General features: G+C 37.9%; 1 protein-coding gene across 21 annotated transcripts in view; it reads right to left on the bottom strand.

Moving 5' to 3' along the window:
* The window catches only part of LOC107849837, a 62,000-nt gene that overhangs the window by 17,251 nt on the left and 32,056 nt on the right, over nt 1-12,693 (bottom strand). For all 21 annotated transcript variants that reach the window (XR_001668326.2, XM_047401297.1, XM_047401271.1 and 18 more), the window contains one exon: nt 10,838-10,957. Coding sequence is in view for 20 of the 21 variants with exons in the window: in XM_047401297.1 (XP_047257253.1) it covers nt 10,838-10,957 (120 nt within the window). In the remaining variant the exon portion in view is untranslated. The remainder of the gene's footprint in view (nt 1-10,837; nt 10,958-12,693) is intronic.

The following is a 12,693-nucleotide window of genomic DNA, read 5'->3' on the forward strand; positions in this document are numbered from 1 at the left end:
CGCAGTCCATACCGCTACCTCCGAAGAAGTAGAGATTTAATTATATTTTAAGTAGTTTTATTTATTATATATTCATAGTTAAGTAGCTTTATTTATTATTCTAGAATAGGGTTTTATGTTTTCTAGTTTCATAAGGATTAGGTTTTCTATTGATGTAATACGACTCCTATTTTAAGGGGAGATACGAGGAATAATATGTATGAATAGTTTCAGTCAAAAATAAGAGATTGGAGTTATATCTTCCATTGAACTCTAAAGTTTCAACCTCCCTTTAACGAGCTGAAGAGATCGGAGTTGTATTTTCTGTTGAACTCTAAGGTTTCAGTCTCCCTTTAACGAGCTGAATTTATCTACAAAATAGGTCAATCCAAAAATTCAAACAAAGGCAAGGGAAAGTCAACATCAATTGAGTCAGACTTTTCTGTTCATTATCCTGTGACTCGATCCTTCGCCAAAGATCATAACAATTTGGTATCAGAGCCTAACACAATGGACGATGAAATTAATTCCAGATTCCAAAAAGAACACGCAGCTATAGAAACCATAATGGATTCTAAACTTGCAGCGATGGAACACCTTGGTAAAAAAAATTGTCCAAGTCATCCAAGAACAATTTTCTGGCATGGAATTGGCTTCACAAAAATTAGCAATGTAGGGAACTGAGTCGAGTAGTGCCCTAACAACTGGCAAATCAACAACTGCTGCTACATTGCCTATTCAACTAGCCGAGCAGAATCATCCAATAAGTGGTAATTCCCATTCGACAGTACCAAGGTATATAAAGATGGAATTTCCTACTAACGATGTCACCAACCAATTAATTTAGGGACATCGCTGTGAACAATTTTTTGAAAATCAACATACAACGAAAGCAAAAAAGATTGAAGCGGTTGGGTTGCACATGTTGGGAGAAGCACAATTAGGGTATTGTCAACTTAAACGAGCAAAGGGACCAATGAATTGGGAAGAAATACAAAAACATTATTTCTAGTGATTAAACCTAGTGAAAGTAGCAATCTAGTGGGCAAATTAGTCATACTTTCGCAAACTAGTATAGTTGAAATCTATTAACGTCAATTTCAAGAAAACTTGACTAGGGCTGGAATCGGATGATTCAGTACACACTATTCCCTAGAATTCGAGCTTGAGGACAAGCTCTTTCAACGTGAGGGGAGTAATGTTGTGGATCCGTAGAAGTTAATCAATTAAATATTTAATTATATTTTAAGTAATTTTATTTATTATACATTTATATTAAGTAGCTTTATTTATTATTCTAGAATAGGATTTTATGTTTTCTAGTTTTATAAGGTTAGACTTTCAATTGATTTAATAAGAATAGGGTTTTGTATTTCCTAGTTTCATAAGGATTAGGCCATCTGTTGATGTAATACGACTCCTATTTAAAGGGAGATATGAGGAAAATACGTATGAACAGTTTCAGTCAAAAACAAGAGGTTGGAACTTGTAACACCCTGCATTTTCGAGCTAAAATTTAAACCGTCCTTCCTACATGTATAGACCTAAAACCAATGATTCCTCGTTAATATATGTGTGATGATTAATTCTACAGTGTGGGGATACTTTTGAAAATGAATTGAGGTCACAAAAATTTTCTAACTCAAAGACGACTTGAGAACGTTTCTATCGATTAAGTTTTAGTAAACGTTTCAACATAGGTCAACTTCCAACAATCATTACTCCTAGAATATAATGAGTTACGTGACCTATTGTATACCAAATGAAAGATCTTCGAATCTTCTTTTCAACGCAACTAGTTTCACCTTAATCCGATATCGGAGTGGAAAGTTATGCTCATTTTACCTCAGCGTGTCCGTCTGTCAACAAAGTGAAAACTTGAGGTGATAAGCCGTCAACTAAGTGACGAGCTATCAACCTCGTCGACATCCATAACCAGAAACACCCTGCATCACTGAAGAAAAGGTGACGACTAGGTTGACAAGCCGTCAACTAGTTGACAAGCTATCAAACAAGTCAACCTCAACCAGATCATAAAGAGAAGGTAACGACTAGGTTGTTAAGTCATCAACTAGTTGACAAGCTGTCAACTAAGTCGTCAACTAAAAATTCCTACAATTTTTATTCAATTTCTTTAGGGGTATTTTGGTCTTTTCCTCACCCTAAAACCCTACCCCACGACTAAAACATGATTTAAACACTATTTTCCCATCATTATGTCAGTTTTTCATCATTTCTACCCCACGACTAAAACATGATTTAAACACTATTTTCCCATCTTTCAAAAACTCATGCTTCCAAGGCTTAGAATCAAGATATCACAAGTTTTTTTCATCAAAAAGGTATGTGGGACTATCCTAAATCTCATGGGCATAAACTTTGTGGTTTTAACAAGTTTTAAAGATATATATATGTATGTATATGTAATGGATTTTGGAGATCGTTTAAAGAGCATACATCATTAACCCATTTTGATGAATGTTGTACGCAATTATCATGGGATTTTTCCATAAGCTTGATTTATAATCTTGTGCATACATGATTTGAGTATGAATAGTGATTTATGAACATTACTTGTGAAATTCCCTTCCCCGTGATGAAATTTGTGGTTTTAGCATGTTATGAATTGTAAATTGGGTTTGAGAGCATGAATTATAAGCCCTTTTTTGATCATGTGATTTACATATAACTAATGTTGGGGTTGTTTTTACGAATGAGGATGATTCTTGAGTTTAAATGTCTTTACTTATTATGGATAGTTGCTTCACGAGTTTTTCAAAGAGGTGATTTCTATTCTAAATGTTATGGTTTCCTAATGAAGAAACTGCATGTTATTAATGAAAGAATTGACCACCATGTGTTAAAGTCTTGAAAAGAGAGTGTTAGTGGAGGACGGTCACATTAAGAAAAAATGGCAGTCGTATTTTCATAGGCTCTTGAATGATGAAGGGGATGAAGTTATTATGTTAGGGGAGCTGGAGCACTCAGAGGAGTGTAGTGATTTTAGTTATTGTAGACGTTTTAAGGTGGAGGAGGTTAGAGAGGTTGTTCGCAGGATGCAAAGGGGTAGGGCGACGGGGCCTGATGAGATTCCCGTGGATTTTTGGAAGTTTTCTGGCGAGGCTGGTTTAAGGTGGTTGACTGGATTGTTTAACGACATTTTCAAGACGGCGAAAATACCCGAGGCTTGGAGATGGAATACTATGATCCCTCTATATAAGAACAAGAGTGACATTCAGAGTTGCAACGACTATAAGGGTAATAAGTTATTGAGTCACACTATGAAGATTTAGGAGAGAAAGATAGAGTTGAGGTTGAGGAGAATAGTGGCTATTTCGGAGAACCAGTTTGGATTTATGCCCGGGCGCTCGACGATGGAGGCAATTCAAGGCTGGTGGAACAGTATAAGAAAAGCAAGAAGGATTTGCACATGGTGTTTATCGACTTGGAGAAGGCGTACGACAAAGTCCCTAGGGAGGTTCTTTGGAGATGCTTGGAGGTGAGTGGGGTCCCGGTGGAGTATATCAGAGCAATTAAGGATATGTCTGATGGAGCTAAAACCCAAGTGAGTACGGCGAGAGGAGATTTAGAGCATTTCCCTGTCTTGACAGGATTGCATCAAGGATCTACTCTTAGCCCTTTTTGTTTGCTTTAATGATGGATGTGTTAACGCGGCGTATTCAAGGAGAGGTGCCTTGGTGTATGCTTTTTGCAGATGATGTAATTTTGATTGATGAGACGCGGGAAAGTGTGAATGATAAATTAGAGGTGTGGAGACAGAACCTTGAGTCTAAAGGGTTCAGGTTAAGTAGGAACAAGACAGAATATTTGGAATGCAAGTTTAATGACGTGAGGCAGGAGAACGAGGTGGTAGTAAGATTGAATTCACAAGTGGTGTGTAAGAGGGATAGTTTCAAGTATCTCGGGTCCATCAAGGGAACGGTGAGATTGACGAGGATGTGTCCCACCGTATTGGGGCGGGATGGATGAAGTGCAAGCTCGCCTCGGGGGTGTTGTGTAATAAGGTGCCGCCCAAACTTAGGGGCAAATTCTACAGGGTGGCAGTCCGTCCGGCCATGTTGTATGAAGCGGAGTGTTAGCCAGTTAAGAACTCCCACATTCAAAAAATTAAGGTGGCGGAAATGCGGATGTTGCGTTGGATGTGTGGGCTAACTAGGGGTGATAGAGTTCGGAATGAGACTATCCGGGAGAAAGTTAGAGAGGCTTCGGTGGAGAACAAGATGCGGGAAGCTGATTGAGATGGTTCGGACACGTGATGAGGAGGGGCACGAATGCCTCGGTTCATAGGTGCGAGAGGCTAGCTTTGGATGGTTTCAGGCGGGGTAGGGGTAGGCTGAAGAAATACTGGAGAGAGGTGATTAGGCGGGACATGAAGCAGTTACAGCTTACCGAGGACATGACCCTAGATAGAAAGATCTGGAGGACGCGAATTAGGATAGAAGGCTAGTGTCGGTTTGGGTCGTTAGTGTAGGGTATTACTTGGTAGGTGTATTTTTCTTGTTATGCCACCTTGATTCATGTTTGATTATGAATTTGTTTGCTTTTCTTTGTTTACTATTCCTTATGGGTATCGTATTTATGTTATGTCATCTTTTCCCATGCTTTATTACGGAGTTTATTATTATTCCTTGTCTTGAGCCGGGAATCTATCGAAAACAGTCTTTCCACTTCTACGGAGGTAGTGGTATGGACTACGTACATCATACCCTCCCCAGACCCCACTATGTGAGAATATACTGGGTTTTTTGTTGTTGTTGTTGTTGTTTGAAATAAGAACTTTCATATGATTTGATGAATCCTTTTTGGTAGTCATTAATGTGCTTTTGAATAAAAAGGGTTATAGATGTGATATGATAAGATATGAATGACTTGCAAGTCCAGGAATGACGATACCTATTACGAAATGCCCTTAACATGAAAGAAACAAATGTTTTAATAGCATGAAGCATGATTTTAAACGACTAAAATTGGGCTTAAAGAGAGCTAGTTGGTTACCCGAAGAAGGCTCGAGTTTAGAAAACTCTTAGCTCGAAACCGTGTTTTATCGATATGGGTTTATGATGTCCTATGATATGGATTGTACGCAGGTGCCGGCCTTATGGCATAGTACGAATGACAAACCCCAATCCTTGCGGCAAACTCGGATTGGGGCTTGGTAGCCAAGTCAAAGATGAAGTCCATATTGCTCGTGGATAAGTACGTTTGTAGGATGTACCATCTAGTTCAAAAGTAAATCAAAGAGTTGAGTCATGATTACAAGAAAATCTTTTGAAGCTCATCAAATTATGCCCATGTGTTTTACATATATATACTATGCTAAATTGTTCTCTAAATGCTCTCGACTATTTTATATGGAATATATGTTTGCAGTTAGTTCTACGAACCAATACATTCCAGGTATTGACCGTCTTTCGTGGCGGCTACATTGTCTCATAATGTAGGTTCTGAGGCAGATTTCCATGGTCCAGCTCAACAGTAGATTACTTCCTGAACTCCAGAGTTGGTGAGCCTCCCTTGCTTCGAAAGGCATTCTATTCTTATGCTAGTTCAGTTGTCTTAAGGTCCAGCAGGGCTTTGTTTCTGCCTAGATTGACTAGTAATTCAGTAGAGGCTTCGTAGACGGAAGTTGGGTATTGTATTATCATATTTTGTTGACACAGTTTGTAATATAAATTCCTTTGAATTTCATTATATCTTCCACACTTTGATTTATGTATGGATTATACTTATGATAGTATGCTAAGGGGTCGCTCGAGCATTCGTGGTTCGGGATGCCCGTCGCGGCTAGGGCCCCGGCTCGGGTCGTGACAGAACTCTAAGGTTTTAGCCTCCCTTTAACGAGCTGAAGAAATCGAAGTTCTCTCTTTTTTTGAACTCTAGGTTTCAACTTCCCTTAACGAGCTGAATTTATCTACAAAATAGGTCGATCTAGGAATTCAAAAAAAGGCAAGGGAAAGTCGACACCAATTGAGTCAGACTTTTCTGTTCATCGTCCTGTGACTCGATCCTTCGCCAAATATCATAACAATATGCTTGTTGGGAACATGAGCTTTATATAGCAAGTTCCTATCCCAACTAGAGTATCCCTGTAAATTTGTAATATTATCCCTATAGTCCACATCAAAAGCCGAAATATGTAGTCCATTTCACTTTTTCTATAATATCACCATTTCCAGTGGCATATAAGAATCCATAAAGTTCTTAAAATTTATAGACTACAAAGTCATAAAAACATTAATTAGGGTTAAGAAGAGACGAAAAAGTTATGTGAGGACAACAAAAAATAGGTATTCTCCCTTACATAGAGTAGTAATATGCACCAACTTGAGAGGGTGTGCATTCATATTATGTAGGTTTTGCTAGAAACATATAGATATGGTCTACATCAGTTAGGAATCTTTGTAATTACGTAATAATGTTATCTTTCCAAGTTTAGCATAGGTGTATGTACTATTTAAACACCCAATAGCTTGAGAAAATTATCAACCAATACTTTTTCATTCTCTCCCATGTATTTCTTCATTTCTCACAGCTTCCCTGTTCGAGCACAAATTTAGCATTCCATAGGATATCAATAGGTTGTATCTTGCACATCAATTCCTTCAAAATATTCAATACACATTTTTTCGATAAACGATAATTCCAACTAAGTCGTTTGACACATATTACTTGAAAGCACTAGCTTGAGGAAGAGATTAAGATAATAATAAAAATTAGTATACTTGAAGTAATATATAATTAATGTCCCGCATCAAAATTATATAGTTATGCATTGTAGTGTGAATATAAATATTCAAGAATAACATACATCTTATTGCAACAACCTAACCCCTCTTTTTGAATTCTAGTATGCCAAATCATGTTTTGGGTATTCATACATGTAGCCTAAGTGAAATGGTATCTCTACCTCTACGAGGTAGTGATAAGGCCTACGTACATCCTTCCCTCCCCAGACCCCACTTGTGGGAACCTACTAGGTATGTTATTGTTGTTGTTGTTGTCTATATGTAGCCTATGATTTTAGGACTTGTTGAAATAGTTTGGGTGGAGACTCGAGGGCACAGGGGTGTTTCGACACCAATTTTTGTATATCAACAATAACTGCAGGTTCTGGAGCATCGCATTTGAAATTAAGGACACCAGCCCTGACTTTTGCAAAAGCAGAGCAAAGTCAAAAATGTGATAGCCGCAAAAGGGAAGTAGAGTCAGTGTTATCAAAGGTGTGGTTAAAGCGCTCTTAAGCCCAAAAGAAAGGCTCAAAACGTGTTCAACGTTTCGCGTAGCTTAATAATGTGCACTTCAGTGTCGTCATCAATGTTCTAAGGCATCCTTTCTCTTGCCAATGAGCTCTTCTAAAGAGGCCACACTAAAATTTTAATATTTCACTTTATCGTATTTTTTTCAATTTCTTTGTCCATATATTCATCATTCATGCTTATAATTATCAATCTTGGACTATACATGCATATTTGTATTTTTTTCTCTTTGCGCTTTTTATCACTAAATTCCACAGTTTCTAGGATTGGGTCAAAAAAAGCCTTTGTAATTAAGACGAGACATCAAGTATTTAATTATCATTTATTCTTACCAACAGCCATTTTTGACAAATTTCGGGAAAATCGCTTGACTTAGGGTGTGGTGTTTGGTATGATGGAAAATGTTTTAAGGAAAATATTTTCTTATTTTCCCTTGTTTGGTTGTAGTTAAATAACAAATGTGACTTATGCCCCCACCCCCACCCCTCTTCCCCACCCTAACAACACTCATATTCATATTTCTCAAAAAATTCACATTACTCGAAAATATTTTTCACTGAGTTTTGCTTCAATTTTCACTGCTTGAAATAAAAAATAGTGAAGCCCGAATTTTTTTCTTTTACAATGTTCGTTGAATGTATTGTTATTTCCATATGCATAGAGGAAGACTTACCTATGTTACTTTTGCTAATTGCATATTTTATTTTGTCATCGATGTAGCTTGTTTCACAAGATTGAATAAGCTAATCGTTCCGTTGTAATTCTATTGATTGTAGTATCCTGAGATTGTCCTAACAAGGGGGACGACCCGGTTCATACCTACTCCGTAGGTGTCGGGGAGGGGGGGGACCACTCCGGGCCTGACCTACGCGCCCTCACCCCAGCTTCGCTGGAGGGGCGTTTCGAACCCCCGACCCTGGCACACCACGGTAAGCAAGCTTACCACTGAGATTGTCCTAACAAATTATTGAAAAATGTTTCCTATATTTGCTAATTAGTAATTGATTAAATTTAGTGATTGTAATATTTTAGTATTCGATATTGCTATTATTTGCTATGCTTAAATTAGTTCTTACAAATTGTTAGAGTTGCTAGAGGCACTGATATACTAGTTAACAGTTAGTAGTATTTTCTAAAAAATATTTTTTCACTCAACAATCAAACACTAGAAAATATTTTTCTAAAAAATATTTTCTATTCACCAACCAAACACCAGAAAATATTTTCCACTCGCCAACCAAACATCAGAAAATAAGTAGAAAACCAACTTATTTTCTTGAAAAACATTTTCCATGGAAAATATTTTCCATCATACCAAACACACCCTTGGGATCCGAAATGATGTAGTTTTGACATGAGATTTAAGGTATAAGTTTTCTATACTAGTATTGAAATTATACTTCATTTTTAAGATATTTGAACCATGAAAAGATGAGACTCCTGAAGCTAAAACTAGGTATTCTAGACCTAGACCTATGAGAGGAGAAATGAGGACTTGGGACTAGCAATTGACATCAAAATTGGATATTGATCATAGAATTGGATTCCTAAGCTAATGGGTAGTGCGTCCATTAAATTTGTTTTGAATTTTGACTCATTGACCCGAAGTTGACTTTGACTTTGAAATATCCTAAAATTATGGGATCTAGTTCTCCTAGAAAAATTTGGAACCTGTTATTCATAATTTTGAATAGATTAGATCCATTGGAGATTGTTTGAGCAGTTTTGGGTGATTCTTGTAGAGTAAAGGCTTGTCGTGTTCGAGGTAAGTGGAACTTTAACTCATAGATTACTTTTTTTCCATCAAAAGCATGATCCATGTTGCTTACTTGCTTATCTGCATTTAAACTATTTAGTTTGTGGAGGGGGAAAACATGAGCTAGATATATTAGTTTTACGGTATCCAAATAGTGCCACGACGGTCCTAGTACATGTTTTTACACTGTTTTGATCCTTTCAGCAGATTGATGATATGTTTATGATATCCACTAGTTGTCTAGCTTACTTTATCACTCAGTTAACATCATACACAGTCTGAACATGATGTATCACTTGGCCAGCTAGTGGCTCTATAAAATTGAGCCAGAACCAAGTAAGACGGGTGATTGATGCACTGGCGCCAGGTGGGTCAGATAGGAACCAACGCTCCGAAATGGGTAAAACGCGTGAGTGAGCAGACATAGTGCACTATATCTGTTATTATCAGTTATACGCAGCTTTAGTAGTAAATCAGCAGTAGCAGTATCATGTCTACTTTGTATACTCGTATTCACAATTTCTTATTCAGTTGCAAACTTGTATATTGATTCTATACATGTTATGGCTTGTTCGCTGATTATGCACTATCAGCGTTTTCTCTCGTCATAGGAGTAAGATGAGAGGAAGTTCAGTGATCTTATTGGGTCTTTTAGACTCACAGTTGTTGCGTTAGGCAGGTCCTAGATAAGGTGATCTAGTTGCCGACCAGTGATTCCATCTAGTACTAGTCCTACTAGTTGAGGTGAGCCACCACAATACTGTGGAGACTACTCCATCTCTTCTTTCATTTTCATTTCAGTATTATCTTTATAATTTCGAGCAGCATCTCGTACACTGAACTCGGATACTAGTAGCTCCATGACTTGGTCTTTAACTTGGGTTATGGGACGTTTAACTGTCTAGTCGGACTTTCCTTTTTGCTCTTACCTTCAATCAGACTGTTTTAGTATTAGTCCTTTCTTGGTTACCTTACCAGGAGCATGCTATTATTGTTGGGTGCCCTGTCAAGGTCTAGGTTAAAGATTCAAGTACTGACACTTACATTCTATTTTCTCACAAGAGCAATCAAAACTTAAAAAGATTGAGATGAAGTGGAACAGGAAGGAAATGAACTAAGTCGTGATTGTTAACAGCTTGTTGGGATTTAGAAGGAGGTGAGCAGAAAAAAGTCCCACATTAGTTGGGCTAGCTTTTGTGGTTAAGTTGAAAATCCATTTTCTTAACATAGTGTTGGAGCCAAATCCATCCCTACTTTAGATTTACCCGATGTTTGGGCGGTCTTCACTTCACGAGTTAGCTTTTGGGATTGAGTTAGTCCCACGTCGATATGGAATGGGTAATTCGTCTCATTGTATGGTCTTGGGCAATCCTTTCCTCATGAACTAGCTTTTGGGGTTGAGTTAAGTCCCAAGGTTGATTCATTACATGGTATAAGAGCCTGACCCATTTAAATTCTCTGCTCACCCGTTGGGCCAAAACATTATATTATCCACGCTCCCGTTAACAAGGTTTGGGTGTATGGGTGAGTGTTAAAGAGTCCCACATTGGATATAGAATGCGTAACAGGTTTCCTTATATGGTCTTGGGCAATCCTCCCGTCATGAGCTAGCTTAACACCAAGGCCCATTATATACAGAAACTATGGCTGCATATCTTCACATTATCATATATTTGTAGGAAAATGATGAACTCAGCTTCTCAAAACCCATGGTAAATGAGTACCAATTAGTAAATCTTATTAATAAATAATCTAGATTTTAGTAAATCCTATTAATAAATAATCTAGATTTTAAGCAACTAATCCATCATAGGAAAGCACATACCGACAACTCTTTGGAAAACTTCTCCGCTATTACAACAGCTTGTGTTCTATGAACCTTCACTTGGAAGCTTGATCGCCGCAAAAATATAGTCACTGGTTCCCAGTTCTCAGAAGAGTCGACCTGTTAAGCAGAACAAAAAAATAGACGAGATTGCTGTAAGAAATCTCACATCATATTGACAACCATGATATCTAAGCAAATGATAACATAGATGACTCAAAATTAAACACCGGAGAACACACGCATGAATTCCGTTCTAACCAAGCATTTTATGAATTCAAGTATAAGGAAAAAAAGAAAAGCCTAAACATAGTAAATGAGCTAAACCTAACAAGCTTAAGTCCTCACCAATGAATTTCTCATGTTTGTACTTATTTCTCTAATTTGTTCTGGTCGATATGGCTTCTTATCCAGATAGACTGAAAAATATTTCCTCAATAGCCATTAATGTGCCTACAATACTAGCTTTGACAGAGAGATACCCTGTAACTAAGGGTGTCCAGAAAAAGAATGAACATCAGTAAAAAATTTGAATAGCCCGTCTAAATATGACTCTCAAGGACTTGAGCTATAAAAGAGGAGGAGACCCATTTAGTTGGCTGCTGAGTGCAATCTGGCAAAAGGATTTGTTAAGCCTGGGAAGAAGTTAATAAGTTTCTTAATGCACTTCCGAAACCGAATGCTCCCTCCTTTCCAAATTATATTAAATACTTTGAATCGGTACAGAATTGAAAAAAAAAAAAGAAATGAAGACTTCTGAACTTGTAGTCTTAAACATGTCGTAACATTTGTGTGGTCATAAAACTTTTGAAACTTGTGACCTTCAACATACTAGTCATTTTGTTTTTTTTTAAGCTAAATAATTCTACGATATGGGAAACCCCATATACAAGTTGTATAACCAAAAAAAGAAAGTAGAACCTATACCAAAATATGGTTCTCTACAAAAGAAACTCAATCTTCTGTACAAAATGAGAACCTCATTACCAAAAAGAAGCTCGGAACAAAAAGCTGTTTTACAATTTTAATATATCCAATTCAACCCCTTCAAAACCTCTCCCATTTCTCTATTTCCCTGTAACCAACATAATGGCTAATGGAGCAACAACCCATCCACGTGGACTCTTTTTCCATGACCTAAGAGCCCAACTTTGCAACGCACCTTCACTGTACCGGCATCACCATTGTACCCCAAAGGAGCTAAGGACCACAAACCACAATTAAGTAGCCACCTCACAATGCAATGGGAGATGATTAACATCTTCGCCTAAACAACTGCACATAAAGACATGAAGAACCAACTGATATAGGTGATCCTCCATTTCTTAGATGTTCTGCAGTCAATATCGCTCCCCTAGAAACACACCTTCCTAGGCGATGATTATAGCCACCCGCCGGCAGCGGAAACTCTTTGATTCTTTACCAAGATCTTGGAAGCTCTGATACCATGTGAGAAATGTAAGAGAAGAATATTATAGAATTGTAGTAACTGAGGAGGATCTTGCCTATTTCCGAGAAGCAGTTTGGTTTCATGCCAGGTCGTTCGACTACTGAGGCCATTCACCTTGTGAGGAGATTAGTAGAGCAGTTTAGGGAGAGAAAGAAGGACTTGCACGTGGTGTTTATCGATCTTGAGAAGGCGTATGACAAAGTTCCCAGGGAGATATTGTGGAGGTGCTTGGAGGCTAGAGGGGTACCCGTGATATACACTAGGTCGATACAGGACATGTATGACGATGCAAAGACTCAATTGAGGACGGCATGAGGGATTCGGAGCACTTTTCGATTTGACAGGGTTGCACCAGGGATCGACTCTTAGCCTTTTTTATTTGCCTTGGTGATGGATGTTTTGACGC

This window comes from Capsicum annuum, chromosome 1 (assembly GCF_002878395.1).
Source record: "Capsicum annuum cultivar UCD-10X-F1 chromosome 1, UCD10Xv1.1, whole genome shotgun sequence".
In the NCBI taxonomy this organism is placed as follows: Eukaryota; Viridiplantae; Streptophyta; class Magnoliopsida; order Solanales; family Solanaceae; genus Capsicum; species Capsicum annuum.